The following is a 19,966-nucleotide window of genomic DNA, read 5'->3' as shown; positions in this document are numbered from 1 at the left end:
ACAATCATATTGCAATCCTCCAGCAACAAATCAACGCATAGATGAATCACACAACAAAAGAAAAATAACAGCAAAAGGAAAAGGAATTAAGAATTGAAAGCTCTGAAACAACTAGACTGATACTGCAGTAGCAGCAGCATTAGAACCTCTTTTCCTCAATCTACTGCGAGAAGAATGTATCGCTTCATCGATACGAGACTCATCTGCTGGCGGATTCAAGTCATCTTCGGCTTCTTCTCGTGGAGAAGGTGGCTTGTTTCTAGTCTCCGTGCCATCTGATTCATGGCCTGATCCTTGTGGCTGAGCTGGTGATACTGGTTTCAGGGTTATGCGTTTCTTGCCCGGGCTATGTGACAATTTTCTTTCCTGTTGTGTTTGCAGGGATGTTGTAGCTTGATGAGAAGGTGATGCCGGAGAAGATGACCGGAGATGAACACTGCTTGACCTTTTTGGATGTTCTTGGATGCGTTGCTTGATGGGGGTGGATGGCTTTTTCGCATCTTGTGGAGGTTCTTGATGACTTGCAGGTAACGATGGAGGACTTGCTGGTTGAGCTTGCTCTGGTTGGTGTGGCTGCTGAGGTTGCTGCAATCACATACTTGAATGTAAGTTTATGCAGAGGACCGAGCAAAGAGTGATACAGATCGATGCTAGTAATCCTAATGAGCCTCTTGTAAGAGTCAATTATCGAAAATTTATCAGAGACAAGATAGTAACTTCAAATTCAAATTCCTTTCCAACTTCGAGATATTGTTTTTCTTAAAGTAAAAGAACTATAAGAAATTGAAACTTAAATAGGTCAATTTTTATTTTTGGACTCTCTAGGCACAAGCATCTTCTGCGTTCTACCATCAATCAAAAGAGATTACATTCAAACAAAAGTGAAACATACCGAGGGTCAAATGAAGGCTACAACGAATAACAACAATACTAAGCAAATCTAGACATTGATACGGTTTAAGAAAGAAAAATATAGGTAACCTTAGATCGATACATCTTACCTGAAGCACGCGGGTTCTTGATGTTTGTACCATCAAGATAACATAGTTCAAGACCTCGAAAAAACTTGTTCGACCATAGATAGCAGCCTTTTGCCAGTACATCAGCATAATATCTGCAGCTCTTACTCTCAGTTCATGCAAATTGCGGTCGATCTCGCTTTCATACTTTGTAAGATATGGCTTGAAGAAAGTATCATAGACATAATTTGTTCCCTAAAACAATTTCTCTTTATGAAATTAGCTGAGGAAACCAGAAAAGGGTAGAAATATAAGAAATCAAAAAATGTCATACTCTTAATTTTGGATACCACAAAAATATGTAGAGTGCCAATTTCCCTTCACTGTACATCGGCAACCTTCAAACAGATATGTAAGAAAAGAAAAACAGTGATTCATTAACCTAAATTGAAAGGAAACTAAATCACAGGCATTAACCCTAAACAAGTTGATACCAAGAAAGGAAAACATCACCAAAGCTCTCCAATACTGCTAATACTGCAACCAAAATCCTGAAAATCACCAATGCCAATAATCCTTTTGCCAAACTCACACCAAAACCAAAGAATTTACTGGTTTAGTTAAGATCAGATGGACTGACCAATACTGACACCAGAAGCGCAGCTGCTCTATCTCAGGCTTGTTCAATTCCACAGTCTTGTAGCACTGATACGCAGGGTAAGCATAGCCGAAAACTAATCTGCAAGTAGTAATTTTTTCGCAGGAAAACTGTTGTAAGAAATCGAAATTTATCCTCTTGTCTTGCCTAACTTTATTAGGTTTAATGGCTTTGCTTACATCAAAACCCTATTAAGGAAGGAGCCCATCATGATGACGCGAAATCAAACAGGAGCGTATAGCAACTACTCAATGATTACTTCTCATCAGACCTAACATTGATAAAAGCACAAGTGAATCAAATCAAAACTCGTAGCTTCAAAGTTCAGCAACATTATGGAACACACAGAGAAGGGGGCTCAAACCAATGTTTTACGAAGAACAAAGAATTAGAGAAATAAAATGCACAAAAGTCGCAGATAAGAATTTTCAATATCTGTAAAGCAACGATCGCGCTGGATCAACCCAGAAATCTAAAATGTTAATGGATTAAAGAATTTGAATCAGGGAAACCAAAATTGTCAAACCTAAATCGATCGGCGGCCTTCACGAACGAGCGATTCGAGCACCAAATCGATCGAGAAGAAAGAGAAAAGGTGCACCGTTCGGGCGATGGAGGAAAGAGAAAACGAAGACTTCGATGGCGAATCGAGGGAGACAAGGTGAAGTCGTCTCGCCTTCGCCTTCCCTTTCTCCTTCTCCTGCTCTCGCCCTTCGCACGATGGCTCCCGCCGTTTATATACCTGATCGGGAAAAGGAGTCGGAGCCTCTGGGGTGGTGGTGGAGAAATGGACGGACGGTCTAGATGGAGTGAGTTCCGATCGGACGGACGCCGAAGGAGGTTGCGGTAAAAAATGCGAGATCGATTTTGGTTTCATCAACTGCCGCAGCAACTGATCGCTGGACGACACGCTGTCTTGACAAAGACAGGAAACAGGGTTTTCCACGTTCCACAACGGTTCAGTTCGGTTCATTTTGCCTTTTCTTCAAGCATTAATATAAAAGACAACAAGAAGATGAATACTTTTCAAATTTATTGCAAAAAAAAACTTAATTTTGGACAAATTTATCATGTCTTTTTTGCAACTTTTAAAATAAAATCTACCTAAAAATTCTAATAACACAATCAAACTAATAAATGTTTAGTGAGTCATTCTATCAAAGATGAAATTTAAATTTATAAAACAAAAAGACAGAAAATTATTCTTTTAAAAAATATTAAAATAATAATTGAATTTCTAAAATACCTTAGTTTACATCTTTAGAATAGCATGTCTTTGAAATAGAATAATTATGAGTCTGAATTATTCTATTTTAGAACAGTTTGCTAAAGTAGTGTAATTTTTTTAAAAATTATTATAAAGTAGAGCAGAATTTATGGAGGTGAAATTAAACTTTTTGAGGGTGTCAAACGAAATTTTGGTCATTTCCTCAAGCGTCTCAAAGTTAAATTGAACAAAATTCAGGGGCCTCACTTGAAATTACTTAATCCTATCATAGCCGTCGATCAGAGTCCGCGCTTCGATTTACGGTGGCTCGAAGACCTCGATGCTCAGTTTCCACCTCGACGCGCATCGCATCGCATCGACTCGATCGTTGCGGAGCGGCCCCGGCGGAGCCGATCGAGCCAGGACCCTCACCGGCGCCGGCGATCGGCCTCCATCTCCCTTACTCGGGCCACAATGCGGGGGGCCTCCACCGGAATCGTCTACGGCGGGCTCAAGTACCAGGTCGCAACGGCGGTAGCCACTCCAACTCGTTTCTTCCTTGGAACTCTCCTGATTCGTCTTCCTCCCCACTCCTTCCCTAGGCCCGATGCATCGCCGACGTCAAGGCTGACGTCGACCACACCAGCTTCCTCGCCGGAACTCTCAGCCTCAAAGAGGAAAACGAGGTTCCTATCTATCTCTCTCTCTCTCCGTCGATCTCCATCTAATGATTTTGTGGGTGATTTCGGTGTTTTTGTTTATTAGGTGCATCTGATCCGACTGTCGCCGTCGGGATCGCAGCTCATATGCGATGGTCTCTTCTATCACCCAAACGAGATCTGGGATCTCAAATCTTGCCCATTCGATCCCAGGATTTTCTCTACGGTGTTCACTTCTGGTAAGTAAACGATGACTTGGAGTCGTAGTAACTTGATCGTGAACTAATGTGTGGCAGTGTCTTTTTAAGAAATGTAGAATAGTAAGTAGGTGAATGTTGCTGGATTCTAGTAAGCTAAGCTAGATTGAACCTTACATTTAGTGTCGATGCAGTTCTGTGATTTGTTTTTGCAAGGAAAGAAAGGAAATTTGTTTAATGTGGCTGGTAGAAAACCCTGTGAGAAACTTTGGGAGGATTAGTAAACCAGTGTGTACAGTACACATTTGTTTTCTGAGAGGAAATGGAAGGATAAATGTGTGGTTTACTCATTCATGAGCTTTAGCCTTGCATCATAAATCTAACTTTTGAATCATTCTTAATCTTGTGAAATACAAAACAAGGGGTAGTACATATTGGTTTGCTTGAAGAGTTTCCCTCAGGGGAAAATTTGCTCGAGGAGCTATCTTTTATTTTGGAAATATTTGTTATCTTGTTCATCTTGTTTTGGACTTCTCTCATTCTTGTTGTATCTGAATGAGTTAAACTCATAAATCATAATCTGTCCTTCGATTTGAGTTTGAGCGCTTTTTTTTATGGGAATGAAGCACAGTAATGCTAATACTTTTAAGGTATTGATCTTTTTCTGTGATATGATTTAAGCCCTATATGCTTTAAAACTAATGAAGTTTGCATTGGACTAAAGGTGAAGCATATGGAGCCTCTGTTTGGAAGATTCCTGAGCTCTATGGGCATTCGAATGCCCCACAACTTGAACAGTTGGTCTCCCTTGATGAACATTCTTTTAAGATCAAGTGGTAATCTCACTTTGGCATGTTTGTGTTATCCAGTTATTTCTGATATTAAAAGAAAAGAAGATATTCTGGCTCCAAGCACCTTTTTATGACTCCTTAATGGTATGCTTATCAGCATCCTTTGGTGGCCATCTGGGAAGCACGATAGATTAATAAGCATGGATGAAGGAAATCTTTTCCTTTGGAGTATGGATTCATCAAATAAAATAGCCAAGGTAAGCTCCTCAAAAAACCTTTTATAATCTTTAGAAAGACTAATGGATGTACTATTCGGTTCCTTTGTGATATGAAGAGAAACCTTGCAATGCGATAGCTGTCTATTGCTTTCGGTTTATATTAATATATTTCACCTGATAGTGACATTTGGAATTTGTTTTATAGAAAAAAAATTATGAGAAGACAATTCTGAAGCTTTACAAATTTATTTGTCAAGTCATAATGTTGATGCTTTAACCAGATTTAGATTTGCTTTGCAGAAGCATCAGGCTCATGATTTATAGTTTAAGGTATTAGCTTTAGCATAGAATACTACAACTTTCCAAGTTCTTGGCCATGGAAAATTAGATCTAGTCTCCCACCTAGAGAAAATGGAAATTTTTCTTAGTTGGAACTTATCTGATTGTTTTCCATTACCTAGTGTGTGAGAGTGCATTGTGAAGCCCAAAATATACACAAACAAGAAGAAAGGATGTTAAGTTGTTGAATATTTGTTCCAAATATGACTACCTTCGATGAACTCTGCATCATAAGGAGACTTTTCTACATGGCCCACCTATACTTTTAGGGTAATTGTTGAAAAATGTCTAAAATAAACTGTTCAAAGTATATAGCCATTTTGGTTTGCAACAAGTATGACACAGACTACCATTAGCCTGTTTTTGAAAGTAAAATAAATAAATCATCTCAAATGTAAGAGGAAACTGTTTGTTTACTAGTTAGTAGGTTGAAATACATTTGGATATCATTAAGATAAAATTTTGGATGTCTTTGTTATGTTATTTTGCCTTATTATGTATCATGATAAATAGTATAATTTAGCCAAAACAAAGTAAAACATCGAGATGATTTAATTTCTTAATATTCAATGTGTTGGTGGTCAGTAGCCATCTTTACACTTGCTGAATCTTATACATGTTGCTGAAAACATAGGTGATATCACAAGAATCTGTTGGTATGCTTCAAAACCTATCAGGTGGTGCATGGGATCCTCATGATCGAAATGCTCTTGCTGGTATATTTGACTCATCAATACAATTTTGGGATCTCCGGACAATGAAGTATACCATCTTCTCAATTCATTATTGTTATGCTTCATACAAAGTTACATGCAGCAAAGAAACATGTTCCATTAACCTACTGATGCCCAATGTATTCATTACTGTATTTTAGATGGTTTATACACAATTTTAAGTTGTTTTTCCAAAAAAATAAAAAAGAAATTATGTGTCATCTGCTGAACTTCTCCTTTCAGCGTGTACATTCAGGTTTTGCTGATCTTATTTGTAGAACAAAATGCTAGATTTACACCATGAGGGAATATGGTTTTACTCCTGTGTGTTATTAATAAGTAATTTTACCTATGAAACTTCTATATGCCAATTATCACAAGCGGTTGTTCTCTTTATCAAAATATCATGAATTGTTATTCTGTGCATGCTTTAAGATGGTGGAAGTTTAACTTCCTGTAGTAGGTGTGTACTCTAGTAAATTTGTTCCTAAAGATTTCTGTGCAGCTTGTTTCCTCCAAAGTTAGGATTTGGGTTGTCTTAATGATGTAACTGTCTTATCCAGGAAGACTACTTCTATTGAGCAAGCACACATTCGGGATATTGATTATAATCCAAAAAAGCAGCATCTTCTTGTGAGTCCAGTTCTCTTTGTAATATCGTATGGGATAGTACGTTAGTATTAATTTTAATGAGAAAAAGTTGCTCCCGTGTTCTTTTTGTTTGTTGGAGAAGCTTTTTATTTAATTCTATGAATTCTGCATTTCTTTGTTGGAGATTTAGATTTGAAGGAAGCAATCAAGAGGTTATATAATTGATCTTCTATCTTTAACCTTAACTAATTTATCAGGATTTACATCTCTTCTGTGCTTATGAATCTACTATTATTTAGTACATCATAAAAATGCTTATTGGTTGTACTGCTCTACTTTCTCCAAAATTAGCCAAAGGAATGGCATTCTGCATCATCCGATAATTATCTAGTTTATTTGCGAAGATGTGAACTCTTTTATCCTATGCACATTCAGATCATTGCCGCTCGTCTCTTTTTAAGAATGGCTAATTTTCCTGTTTGCTGTATGTTTTATGCCAGTGTTTCTAAAAGAAATCTAACATTTCATCAACGTCACTTTCATATTCTGACACAGTTAACCATTTGGAATTAGGAAACTTATCATACATAGTTAACCATGGATCACTTTTTTTTTTCATGATTTAAGCTTGTAATATATTTGCCTTCAGAAAGTTTTATCGTTATATGCAAGCAATTGATTGCTCTCTAAATTATCAGTTCTCATTGTATGCTGGTTTTTCTAAATCTCGGATCATGTCGACATTGTAGGTGACTGCAGAAGATGCATCTGGCATTCGACTATGGGATCTTAGAAGACCCAAGTTTCCTGTAAAAGAACTCCCTGGTCATGCACATTGGTACTTATTGTATTCTATTGCACGATTTACTTATGTATGTTACTAGGAATAATCAGATCTGAAATTCCAAATAAGGCTTATATCTAAAGCTGGCTTCCACATTCTTGCAGGACATGGGCGGTCAGGCATAATCCGGAATACGATGAACTCATTTTGGTCTCTCTCTCTCTCTCTCTCTTCTCTAGCTCATGCATGTAAGTTTCACACTTTTCCTAGTCACTAATGGCAATGATTTCTTCCAGAGTGCCGGCACAGATTCAACCATCAACTTGTGGTTGGCTCATCTTCCTGCCACTGAAGATTTATCCAATGAAAGGTCCATTTTAACTATACGACTGACTGAACTGCTGTTTGCCAGTTGGCTAATTCTTGTATCTTTTTTCCTCAGTCTATTTGGCTCATCGGTGCAGTTGAAAAATTCACTAATCAATTCATATACTGACTATGAAGATAGCGTTTATGGTAATTCACTATCATTTTTGCCTGTTCTTAGTATGTAAAAAAGAATCAAGTTTGTTTACTTATTTGTACCAAATATGAAGGTCTCGCATGGAGCACACGGGAACCTTTGATATTTGCATCATTGTCTTATGATGGCCGGGTAAGAAATCTACTAATGAAAGATTTTTATCCTAAAATGCATGTGGTGAAATACAAATTGAGAATTTATTTTCTAAAAGTTTTTAGATGTTTAAGTCTCTAAATTGAACTGTCCTAGGAGTCTAGGAAATTCTTGGTAGAAGAAGGTTAATTTCATATGTTTTGTTTTCAGTTAGGATTATTTATTTCATTAAATATTTTCAAAAAAATTGCAATTTTATTTGAATTGGAAAATCTTTAAAAGGGATCTTAATCTCCTTATCTCATGTTAATAATCATCTTTTGCATTAGCCAGTAACAACTGCTCCAGATTCGCTTGTTTTTCTTCCCAACATCTATTATATAATGGCATCTCAAACATGAATACTACTTAAATTGATCTCCATGACATTATTTCTTAAAGAATGCAACTTCTTTTTTTCTTATTCTCTTGGAGTCAGTCACAGTTTTTCAATATAAATTCATAAATTTCTGTACTAGCAATTCCCTTTTGCATTGGAAGTTGATGATGAGATCTTCAGGTTGCATTTTGATTCGTGAATTTCACATTTTTCATATTCGTATGTCTCTAAAATTGAGAATGGACCAACAAAAGCGGTAGCATGTTGGAATTTTAGCATCGCATTGGTTGCTATGTATAGCCTTCTTGTTGTGAGACAATTTGATGTTTCTTATGCTGAATTCAGGTGGTTGTCGAATCAGTGAAGTCATTTATTAGGAGAAAGTGAGGCTGATCTACCAAGTAAGCTTCCCAACACTTCAATGCCCATCCTTGTGAAGCGATTATAAAACTGCAGAACAATTTTATTTCACTCGAGTTTATCTTTCTATTTTCAAAATTATCAAGGTATCTCTGTTTAAATCGTTATTATTTCACCCCTCTAACCATCGCTACTGTTACATTTCGTGTTGGAAAAGTGGTGTCACACAATATGTAACATAACTGCCTCCTCGTTATTCCATTAGATTGGGTTCATTAACAACGCTAACAATAATTTACTGGTATCAGACCTGTGGAGTGATTCAAGCTTAGAGGCATTGTATTCAGTGTGTGCGGACTTGTAAGTCATTTTGATATTCCTTTTGAGTAGTTTGCTGTTATGCTTGCCATTTTTCTGTTACTTGGGGAAAATTATATTTCTCTCCGAGTCTAGCTTATATTTTAAAGGCTTCAAATCCACCAATCCATATATTCCTTCCAGTTTTGGTATGTGAAATTATAATAAATATATTAATATATATATATTAAATGAGAAAAATCAAAAAAGATTTAATTAATAATACTAAAAAGGATATGAAATTCTTATCAATGTAAAGATTAAATAGAAAAATCTATTGCATGCAATGTTATTTTGCTTTATAAGTTATTTTCAAAACTCAAACTTTTTCAAATCATACAATAATAATTTTAAAATTGAATCAAAACTCCCTTGTGACTCCATTTAACTTCATGGGATGGAAATTTCTGATATCTTATATTTACAAAAAACACATTTAAAGGAGATACATATATCCAGTGGAAAATGTGACAAGAAGAAAATTACTTCCTCTGATCCTTTCGCCACCTTGCAATAATCTGAGTGTTCAAACCGTACAGTTCGCCATTGCTAGCCATTGACAAGTATCTTATATTAACATTCTCGATGCTCTGGAAAACATCAAGGTATGGGATGCATTGTGTTGTTTCCTCCTGATCTCATCTCCACCTTGCTCTTTTTAACCGAAAAAACCCTGAACAAATTGTTCTGTATAAGCTTAGCTCTCTATTCCTGGGTGCTATCACCATCAATGTCCTGACGCTCTAAAGAACACTCGACTCTTTTGGGGAGACTGAGCTGCTAAGATCAGATAATAGTTGATTATCACGCAGCAAGTGGAAGAAACAATCGAGCTAAAAAAAAAACATTTCAAAACTGCAAACCTTTAGTTTTCTCATGCTGGGGAGGGCAGGCTTGGGCAGAGTAGAGTATATGCATATTTCTCTATCTCAAATGATGCTGATTCTTTACCAGGAACAGTTGGGCAAATAGGCATCACATCCTAAGCAGCCAAAAACAACAAAAACAAATGAGAAATAGTAAGTGGTCTTTGGTTTTTCCCAACTAATCCATGTGTTTTGAGTTACATATATCGAACAAAAAATTGTGGAGTTCTGTATGACTTTGTTTTCATGAGTTTAAAGCACGTGTAGAGAGGAATTTAAAAGAGATCACAAAGCCACGACATATAATCACATATGATCTATCCCTCGAGTAAATTTAATCTAAATCATATGGATTTAAAATCTGAGACTAGCCGATTTAGTAACATGTAGCCTACTTATAAACCGGCAGCTTAATAACCCTTGAAGTTGCTTCGTACAAAAGAGCATTTATGGTATTAAATAAAAAAAGAGTGTGCTCTTTTGACTATATGAATAAAAAAGGAAGTTCTTTTGATTTTCTACCTAATACTTTCTTATGTCACTACATATCACGTGCTATGCTATAGTTAGACCATAAACTCCATGAATTCACCTTTTGAAACCTATAAAATTTTCTGCAATTCAAAATATCAATGTTCAAGTTTCATTACCTAACATTAGGACTGAAAATAAATTAACTGCTACTTGCATTGATTAAAGCCAAAATAAATGAAGAAAACTGATGGACCAACCTTTTTCTTTGATTTTTGTTGGTCATTTATATTCAAATGATCTGCAAAAAATAGGACCTACATGGAAAATAGTGAATGAGTTAGCTCGTCTAGATGCAAAAGCAGTCTCTTGTGAGTAACATACTATCATATCGACATTACCTTGTTCAGCAAGTGACTATTGGATGCGTCTGCTGCAATGATCTGCACCCCTAAGCACGTTGGCATAGTGCAAAAAGGGCAAATAAGAGACTTGAATACACAACTATCTTTTTCGGACCAGATACCATGTGAAGCTGCTTCTTTGCAACCATTGTCAAAGACGCGATGGTCAATCGATGAACTATCGCAGACTACAATAGGCACATCTCTCTCTGGTGCAGTAGGAGGACATTTGAAACAACTATCCTTTGGAGGTCCATGCTTCAGAACGTATGCCAAATACACTTTGGAAGATGAAGTCAATGAACAGTTCACTAAAAAATCATTCTCATGCAACCCTAGTGAGCTTCTGCATAATAAACAACTTAATTCTAGCATCTTTGTCAATGTATCGGCTACATTCCTAATGAACTTTCCTTGCCTTGGTTTTTGTTGTCGGTTAACTGAACTGTTATCCAAGCATGGTGATTCAGGTATCATATCAGTTTCTCTTGATGTGCTGCTAATAGAGTCAACTGGGTAAAAAGAGTCAGTATCAGAACTAAGACAGTCGATCAAATTGCAATCGGATATTTGCAAATCTATTCTTCTCCTTTTCTGATTGTATGAGTTTACACTCATGTTTAAGGACATTTCGGGGTTGCAAGAATCTGTTTCTTTAATATCTTCAAGAGAATGCGCTGGCGTGCAGGTAGTGTCAGATATGCTTCCAATAGAGGTCATCTTGGGAGAAAAATTTCCTGCAATTTGCTGAATCATTTCGACCTCAAAACTTTTGGGAGTAGCATTGTGATCGCCTACAATTGAATTTGCAGTGGCTAAAGGCTGGTGAAATTTGGCTTTGCATGATTTAGCAGAAATGGTCTCCAAACATCTGCATAACATTCAAACGATAGCATGAGAAACAAGGAATAAAAATGTTGGGTTTATAGAACTAGCTTTGTGAGCAAGTTGAATTACTGGAACTGAATTGTGGTACTGGATCTTAAATCAACAAAATCAGTAGGAGGGTTCAAGCATTTGATGATTGTCTCACTAGTTGCTTCGACTCCATTATGACTTTGATCCTTCAGAGAAAAAGGACCCTTCTTGTCAAATCTGGATGATTTTGTCAGTTTTACAGATACTGCTCCATTCTGATTGTTCATTTTTCTTGCATTCTGAGGGTTGACCTTGGCTTTCTTTGTTTTCTGCACTTGAATCCCTTGGTTTAAATTTGATTTCTGCTCAGGTTCCTTTTCTATCAGAGAAACATCATCAACTCTTGAATGGCTACTCGCAGGACCAAACCGCTTCTGTTAAGAGACAATGTAGACGTTAGGCTAGGAATATAGCAATGCTTGAGTATGCTTACCCTACTGTCTTAGCAAATGTATATTCAAAACTTTCCCGCTGAAAAACAATGAGTACAAACTTGAGAATGCAGTTCATGCTTAGCAGAAAAATAAAGTGTATGCCCACTTAGAAATACCTGAGCAGATTCAAAAAAGTTCTGCAACCCTACTAGGGATTCGTCGAAGCTATTGAAATACTTGATTGAGTTCTTCAACCACTTTGAAATGTAAATTAGGTTTCGCTCCTCCTTGAATCGCTCATCTACAAGAACATTCAAATGTAAGCCCCCAGTTAGCATTCTTTAAATACTGATTTGCATAAATAATCTAAAATGCCATGAGGTATTTCCAGTATCTCATTCTTAAACAGTGATTAAAGAAAAAGAGGGGAGGGAGAACTGTAAAAGCATGAATACTCAATGTATGAAAGCCATTAAGTCCACGGCTCCTTTACCCATAAGTTTGCTGGTAAACTCTTTTTCTATAATTCAATAGAGATGACTCGAAGTAAATACGACAATTATAACAAGAAGCCATGTTAATCTCAATTTTTTGGAGGCAGACAACTGAATTTCATCTCATTATTGAACTCAAAAATAGCATTACTCAAAAGAATACTATCGCAAAATCTAAGCTGGGACATGGTTGCCACCTTTCCTACTGATTAGAAAGCAAAGATAGATACCCCCACGAGTGTGGTGCAATAATAAAATATTCAGACGAGCAATAAGAAGATCGGAGTTCAAATTTCAAATAGGACAAATATCCTGTAGATTGACTTCTAAGTGTACATAAACTGTATTCCGGATTTACTAGATAGACGAACCAAGAGAAGGCTATCTACCTCTAAGATTAATTAGACAGAGCTCAACATCTACATTATCAAAAAAAAAAAAAAAGGAAAAACAAACTACAAGTGCAACCAGCATGCTAAGGCACTATGAACCAAAACCTGCAAGTAACAAGTTAAAATATGTCACAAATTTCGGCAATAAATGAAAAGCCCAACTTAAATTGCTATCTATAATTCTACATAGCATTGTTTATGTATGGTTTCCAGCAAAGGAAAATTCTCTTCTGGTAGTGGCACTCGTGAGCCATGATCATGGAATATACTAATGCATCGTGCCTGCAAGTATTTAACAGATAATAATGATCCTATATGCACAAGCAACCCAGATATTAGTTGCACCTGATTGAAAACTATCATTGCACCACCGAAGAATACAGAAAAAAGTCATCAACCAAAAGGAAAACAAGTGTGAGGCTACAATGCTGAAGCGGCACCTAGAGATCTATACGTCATTTGCCATAAATTAGTCATGATTGCAAGATATAATCGCAAGTTGTGTTGCAAGGGTCCATTTATTCAGGCCGAATGAAGTCACTGGAAAACGAAATAGATACCGAGTAGAATTCTCATACCTAGAAAAATGATGGCTCCATAATCAAATCTGTGCCTGATGCAGCGACCTAAAAAGTGAAAGAACTTAGCTTAGCATCAATGCAAATTTTTCTGTGAACCAACCAACCAATCAGGCATATATATAAGCAATAATGAAGGGTACCAATTGGACCAAACTACTTTGTATTTGAAGGATGGCAACTGAGATTTATGACTAAGATCATACATAATTATTTCACATGGTAAATTAACAAGAAACTAGACGAACATTCAACAACTAATATAGGTTAAGAACGGACAACTATGAATGTCTAAGAGCATCTTTTTGTCATCCCTAGTCAGAAATACTGCCAATGCATTTGAAAATGGTTTGGTAGCTTTGAAAGATTAAGAAAATATCCGCAACAAAAGGCCATGTCTACCTGCAGCTTGATTTAAAGCACGGAATGCTTGGTGGCAATACCATTCACTCCCACTAAGGAGATGCTTTGTTGATCTGTGTGTATCGTTATACTTCTTCTTCAACATAACCTGAATGTCATTCCTGAATTGTTTGAATTAATTAGTGTGATGAAGAATAATTCAAGGCATCTAGGAATGAGACGCACGGTGCTTACTTGTTTGGAAAAGGGATACCAACCACCACCTAGTTTTTGGTTATGGAACATAAAGTATGAAAATCACATAAGAAATTAAATGTTGACACAAACACTTATTTGGCGAGATAATAATAAGCCTATCCCAAGTGGTTAGTTAGTAATAATATCAAAGGAGGTTGATCATTATAATCTATAAGTAAACATCATCCATAGCTGAATGCAACGTGAAGGATACAACTACTCTAGCATTTTCATCCGAGAAGTCAATCCCTTCTGATACCTGCAGAAGAAACCAAATAATTAATCAAGCAGAGATATAAGAAAAAAAGAAGTGAAAATATATAGACTTCCTATTTACATGCAATTTCGATTAATTATTAGATGATGAAAATCATGTTACTTATTGAGCTAAATAAAGGAAAGCAACTTCAAAATTTTTATATTACATCCTCTGAAAATAATAACAGGTGCTAGAAGAGAAAGTTCCTAGAAGAAGAATCTTTGGCCAACATTAATAAAGCAACAAGTCCCTGTAATGCCACATAGAAGAACACACCTTGCCCCGGCAAACTGCAAGGAAAGCAGCTCCTCTTGGAGCATTTTGTGAGCACACCTTGCTGCAAGGTTGTTTAATGGCTCGCCTTGAACCAAGTCTACTTTTCTCATGAACTACTTTTGTACTCCCACGAATTGCATCATAATAACCTCTAAGATGAGATTCAAATTCATCCGTGGCTCCTCTTGGTTCTATAAGACAAAAGTACTCTCATCAAATAAATTATAAAAATTAACAATATGTTAACGAAGACCATAAAACACGAGGAAAAGCACACTATAAATACATAATTTGCCAAGACCATACCAACAAACACTGGCTTTTCAGCATTCAAGCGAGACCATTGACCTGTCTGAGTCCAGCGACGACGAAGCTTTTCCAACAATTTGTAGCTAGGAAAGAAAACAAGAATTCCTCCTGGTGCAATCTTGCATATTTCTTCCAAAGTAAATCCTAGTCCATCCTTCATTTTAGAGCATGCTAAAATGTCATCGAGTTGCAATTTAAACAGTAAACTTACAACTGGTTTCAGTAAACTACCTGGAAGGCAAATCCATCAGCAGTTCTATAGCTGGCATTCAATTGACAATTTCCAGGACCAGTGGAAACAACTGCAGCCCAAAGCTTTATACAAAAACAGGTGAGGTCACAGACTGGAAGCAAAGAACTGAAAATATAACAAGAATGCACCTGTGATTCCGGGTCAATGACATGTGGTGCTTCCATGCAAGCTTCAAACTGCACTCCAAGTTCAGATGCAAATGAGCCCATTGGGGAGAGAGTTCTGTGTATAAAAGGCATGCAAGAAATGAGACGATTGTAAATGGAATGCCATCATTTGGATAAATCTAGTGTACTCAGTAAGTGCTCGGATAAGTTTCATTTCAAGATAAAAGAAAACAAGAAAAGAATACTCTCGATCCAATGGGAATTTGAGAAGATGTCATATTTTTAAATTTCAGTTTCTAAAAATAGTCTTTTAGCGTAGATCAGTTACAAAAGGAAAATTGAATTGTTGACAGTTCTGACTTCAAAGCAAAAACCATGGAATTATTCATATGTAAATCCTAGATGAGAAATTGGCATAATTCATTCAAAAATCATATAAAGAATAAATAGGCAAAATTGGAATATCTACAACATAATTAGAGGTGTAAAAAATTGCTGATAACATGGAATACTTAGGCTGTTTTGCAGATGCAGAGCAAAACAATGTAATTAAATAGCAAGTACCCTGATGTAAGGATAACTGAAAGAGAAAGATTTGCAATCTCTCTAAAGACAAGAGCAGGATTTAGGCACCACAAGCTCAATTTGCAGATCCAGTCACTCGCAGCATTACCTGACAACGTATCAACAGCAATTACCAAATTAAAACTGCAGTAAATTAATAGAGTATGATCAGTGCTACTTAGCATCAGTAAATCCGAATAGTTGGTTTAGTAAATAGTCCTAGATGTGCTCAGCAAATTGCCTAGATTTTCTAAGGTTAATGGTAGATCCTGTGAGAGATAATTGGTCATTTTGCTTTTGAAGAAACTATTGTTGGTTTGCTATCATTTTGATTTTATTTCACCAAAACTATTATATGTATTAATTTCATAGGGCAAGCATCACATTTTCTATATTACTTACTGTCATCTCTTTTAACATATCGCTGCAAGCCTAGCTGATAATCAGTTGCATTAGTACCATCTCCTGAGAAGAGATAAGTAAGGGAGGAAAATAGGCCTGCATGTTATAGAGAAATTCAGAAAATAAATGCTTTTGATTTGGAACAATCTATAAAAAAAAAAGCACTATACGTTACCCTCCAATGCAATTGCTGACATGCCGCTTAAATGACTTTCAACAGACTCTGCATCTGAGGCAGCTTTAATTGCCTAGGGCGACAATGACAGCATATAAATAGGTGCAGCTAAGTTTGAATGACAAATAAGATATAGAGCACAGACTATCAAGTTAAACATAAAAGCACCTTTGTTGCACATTCTTGTAAGATTGGGAAACATTGTTGTGTAATTCCAGCATGTTGGAGCTCACTTATGGCCTTATCAGCAGTCCAGCTGTGGGAATCAAAATGATTCAAGTGCAAATAAAAAAAACTAGCTAGCTAATGTTATAGACGAGCAACATTTATCAACTCAAGGAAATGACATATCAATATGCCACTAACAGTGTTTGAAGCAATAGAACATTAGCAGAAGGCTTCAGATTCAAACCCAACATTATGCACTTCCATGAAAAAAACCTGCCCTAATCAGACTTTCATTTTAAAGAATCAAAAAAATAATCAAATTGATCAACATGGTCGATGAAGTAAAAATTTCAGTAGCAAGTCACAACATGGTCATAAATTTAATGTATAAGATTAACATGGGAGATAGTTATATGCATGACAGTAGAAGGATCATCAAATGTCATACAATCTTGGGTTGTTAAGCATATCTTTGTGACTCAATGATCAAACTTCAAAACAATTAAATTCCATACAATGAAGCTCCATTATCAAAATGATGGTTCACATCATATACCTTCATACTCTTACAGTCATAACATGTAAGGCTGGGACAGTAAAAAGGCAGCAACAAAAAAAGATTTAGGAAAAATCTCTAGAACTATTAGAAGATTATTAGCATGGTTTTTTAAAAATGGACCAAAAAGTTTAAAAGAAAGCAGACATTTTTGTTATTTATCTAAAAATGTTAAAAATGTTTTTTCATAACTAATATACACAGGATATATATGATATTAGATAAATTATAACTCAAACATATTTTTTAAGTTCCATTGTGATTCGTTTATCTAATTGTACTAATTCTTGCATGTGTTTTTAGTGTAATTAATAAGTTAATTATCTCATGACTTTCCTATTGAGTTGATTCATTTCACTAGTTCATAGTTTTTTACTTTGTAGGTTAGATACAAGTTATATACCCGTTTGGTTTTAATAACTATGATTATTAGCTTCTTTAACCAAAATAAAAGTAGAAGTAGCTTGGACTTGTATATGTCCAATAAGAAAGTGAGGGGTGTTGCTTTAGTCATATTCTAGCACGTGGAAGTGTATGTTGAATAATATGCTGAAATGACCTGCTTAGCTCATCCTATGGTAGTTTGAATGAAACAATGGTGTATGGTGTGCTTCCACAGACTTTCTTATATCTATGCTTCAGTTAGAATTTCACCATCTGGATTTGAAGCCACCAATATACACATTTTTTCTCATAGATTATCTAATCTAGTTGCAAATGGAATTAAGGGAATAAATGATTATATCTGAATTGAGGCCATGTGCTCAAATTCAATAACCAGAAATCCAAAGCATTAACAAGTTCCAGCTAGAATGTACTTACAACGAAGAGTAGTGCTCAAATTCACATTGTTGCAAATCCATCTTCCTGTCACCTATCCAACTTATTATTCCCTGTATATCGGAGAGAATTTTCTCTTGGTCAAAGGACTAACTAGATTAGGAAGATTATGTTCACACGATAAGTACCTGAATCATGTCATACAGTGGTTGGTATATTGCAGCGTCATTGTCAGCCATGCATAATTGTCCTAGTTCGGTTTGCAATGCTAGGATTTACGAGGACGGACAATGAAATTAAATGTAGCATTTATGATAAAGGCAAGTCAAAACTAGTAGCTTTCAATTTTTTGTATGACTATGGAAGTATCGCAAAGCATGGCTTACCAAAAAGTACATCTTCTTCCACATCTAGACTTCCAGAATCACGTGCAATGTCCTCTATGTTGCTATAAAAAGAGAACCACAAGGGAATTAGATTAAAACTTACATGTCTAGCTTATAGATCACTACCGGAATCAGGAAATTTGTGATATAGGTAAATGTTTGAACTTTTAGGTCGGACGCAGACATAAACTTGTTAATAATGCAAGAAGCAAGATACAACTATAAACTAGACAAGTCTGAAGAGCATACTGCGCCTCATCTAGAATCACAATGGCTCCTTTTAAGTCTATATCCATGGCTCTGCGAACTACAGGATTAACTATGTAATTGTAAGGACAGAAAACTAGCTGAGCTTCCTCTGCTAACGTTTGTGCAGCAAAATATGAACAACCTACAACAAACACAGAAAAGAAAAATATTAGAATCAATTTACCTCATTCATAGATAAAAGTAAGGCAACAGACCTTTTACACTTTTCCCAACTTTTACAAGATCTTCAATGTCATGAACCTCATAACAGCCACCTTTCTGAAGTGAAGGATGGCTTTTGATTTTATTTGCATTTCTGATGCAGATGGACAAGTTAAATTAAAGGGGTTACTAAAGAATTACAATGCACGGTATGTTAAGAAACAAAAACTCACTTAAATTCAGAGCATCCCAGTGCTTCATTCTTCAGAAGCGATTTACTAAAGCAAAACAAGAGGGGATTCAAAACCAAAGAATATAAAATATAATGTAGAGAATAGTTAGAGTGGCTCGCTGGATCATTAAGAGCCTACCATTCTTCATCCAAATTTGCCTTAGTGCACACATACTTGTTGGTGCAATAGTGTTTGCGTGAAGCCTGATGCCAAAGGTTAAACAGATAAAATATTAAATATAGAGAAATTAAAGCATAGAAACCAGAGATTAGATCCTACAATTGATCATTGACGAAGAGAACTTTGCTCGATATGTATTATAACATTATACGGGGAAATTCACTGACCAGCACTGCCATTGGCACTCGATATGATGTCTTCCTGTATTCACGAATCACCTGACTTATCTGCGAATGAGTCCTCCTTCACATGCCAATCAGAAACATCAATCAAAAATGTTATTCTAGGAACAGCCATGTTACTATATATCACTCACGAGGCATAGTATATTTTAGGCGACGCCTGTCTTCTCTGAGCTCTAGCACTTGCTGCTGGCGTTGAAGATTGCTCAGCAATATCTAGAATTCGTCGAGAAAGGGTAAGCGAAGCCCTAGATCTTGGAAAGCGACAAAACGAAGTAAAACGCTAGTTCTTCCTTACTAGAAGGCTGTGTCTCGGGGATGAATCCGCCGCCATGTACAAGGGGATCAGAGGTGGGCGGCGGCGGAAGGCCCTGGGACGGAGCGGCTTGCCCGGAGAGGAAGCGGCTGGTCTGGTGGCGCTGCCAGGCGAGGGAGGAGCAGAGGAGGGATAGGGACTTGCCGGTGCCGGTGGGGGACTCGAGGAGGGCGTGGCAGCGGCCCTGGCGGCGGGCGCGGTCGAGGGTGTGGATGACGCGGCCCATGAAGGCGAGCTGGGATCCGTAGGGTTTGTAAGGGAACTCAACGGGGACGCCTCCGATCTGGTAGGCACCGGGGCGGGCCTTGTCGGCGTTAGGGTTTTGGAGGTGCGTCGCCGAAGGGGCCATGGCCCGATCCCCTTCGAAGGCCGGATCCGATTTCTAAACGATCTGGAAGAGAAGGCGATGTAGATCGATTAGCCTGCCCTATCGGAAGGGAGGAACGAAGAGCTCGGTGAGGAAGGAAGAGCAGGAAGCGGCGAT

At 36.9% G+C, this 19,966-nt stretch overlaps 3 protein-coding genes across 3 annotated transcripts; 1 reads left to right on the top strand and 2 right to left on the bottom strand.

Moving 5' to 3' along the window:
- Positions 1–22: 22 nt before the first annotated feature.
- LOC141840469 (HVA22-like protein j) lies at positions 23–1,828 on the bottom strand. Its single transcript, XM_074728460.1, has 6 exons — positions 1,797–1,828; positions 1,600–1,698; positions 1,454–1,510; positions 1,294–1,357; positions 1,002–1,214; positions 23–585 (listed from the first exon to the last, which is right to left on the bottom strand). The coding sequence occupies exons 1-6, from the start codon at positions 1,826–1,828 to the stop codon at positions 112–114; spliced, it is 939 nt and encodes a 312-aa protein (XP_074584561.1). The 3' UTR covers positions 23–111.
- A 1,381-nt stretch (positions 1,829–3,209) lies between these two features.
- On the top strand, positions 3,210–8,781 carry LOC141839955 (WD repeat-containing protein DWA2-like). The gene is made up of 13 exons (XM_074727822.1): positions 3,210–3,346; positions 3,427–3,510; positions 3,590–3,722; positions 4,405–4,516; positions 4,629–4,728; positions 5,663–5,790; positions 6,305–6,374; positions 7,082–7,170; positions 7,281–7,326; positions 7,413–7,486; positions 7,559–7,632; positions 7,713–7,771; positions 8,457–8,781. Exons 1-13 carry the CDS (start codon positions 3,299–3,301, stop codon positions 8,496–8,498), a joined length of 1,059 nt encoding a protein of 352 aa, XP_074583923.1. The 5' UTR covers positions 3,210–3,298; the 3' UTR covers positions 8,499–8,781.
- Positions 8,782–9,702: 921 nt separating this feature from the next.
- LOC141841763 (uncharacterized) lies at positions 9,703–19,831 on the bottom strand. The gene is made up of 27 exons (XM_074729958.1): positions 19,465–19,831; positions 19,301–19,382; positions 19,152–19,227; positions 18,943–19,007; positions 18,805–18,849; positions 18,625–18,725; positions 18,410–18,551; positions 18,161–18,222; positions 17,963–18,042; positions 17,817–17,887; positions 16,439–16,526; positions 16,271–16,343; positions 16,096–16,191; positions 15,694–15,802; positions 15,151–15,244; positions 15,001–15,084; positions 14,767–14,923; positions 14,461–14,651; positions 14,140–14,184; positions 13,923–13,951; positions 13,728–13,849; positions 13,326–13,373; positions 12,038–12,162; positions 11,527–11,861; positions 10,567–11,440; positions 10,426–10,482; positions 9,703–9,810 (listed from the first exon to the last, which is right to left on the bottom strand). Exons 1-27 carry the CDS (start codon positions 19,829–19,831, stop codon positions 9,703–9,705), a joined length of 3,726 nt encoding a protein of 1,241 aa, XP_074586059.1.
- Between the last annotated feature and the right edge of the window lie 135 nt (positions 19,832–19,966).

This window comes from Curcuma longa, chromosome 11 (genome assembly GCF_044706935.1).
Source record: "Curcuma longa cultivar G26 ecotype Majalengka, Jawa Barat chromosome 11, ITB_CL_G26_1.1, whole genome shotgun sequence".
NCBI lineage: Eukaryota > Viridiplantae > Streptophyta > Magnoliopsida > Zingiberales > Zingiberaceae > Curcuma > Curcuma longa.
This window is presented reverse-complemented; position numbering and strand designations above follow the sequence as displayed.

Coding starts and splice junctions, on each gene's coding strand:
- LOC141840469 (XM_074728460.1), bottom strand. CDS start 1,828: ATGATGGGCTCCTTCCTTAATAGGGTTTTGAT. Junction 1,511..1,599: donor CGCTTCTGGTGTCAGTATTG/GTCAGTCCATCT, acceptor GGTGATTTTCAG/GATTTTGGTTGCAGTATTAG. Junction 1,358..1,453: donor GGTGATGTTTTCCTTTCTTG/GTATCAACTTGT, acceptor ATCTGTTTGAAG/GTTGCCGATGTACAGTGAAG.
- LOC141839955 (XM_074727822.1), top strand. CDS start 3,299: ATGCGGGGGGCCTCCACCGGAATCGTCTACGGCGGGCTCAAGTACCAG. Junction 3,347..3,426: donor ACGGCGGGCTCAAGTACCAG/GTCGCAACGGCG, acceptor CTCCTTCCCTAG/GCCCGATGCATCGCCGACGT. Junction 4,729..5,662: donor CATCAAATAAAATAGCCAAG/GTAAGCTCCTCA, acceptor CTGAAAACATAG/GTGATATCACAAGAATCTGT.
- LOC141841763 (XM_074729958.1), bottom strand. CDS start 19,831: ATGGCCCCTTCGGCGACGCACCTCCAAAACCCTAACGCCGACAAGGCC. Junction 19,008..19,151: donor GAGTGCCAATGGCAGTGCTG/GTCAGTGAATTT, acceptor CTTTGGCATCAG/GCTTCACGCAAACACTATTG. Junction 9,811..10,425: donor AACAAAAATCAAAGAAAAAG/GTTGGTCCATCA, acceptor TTGGCTGCTTAG/GATGTGATGCCTATTTGCCC.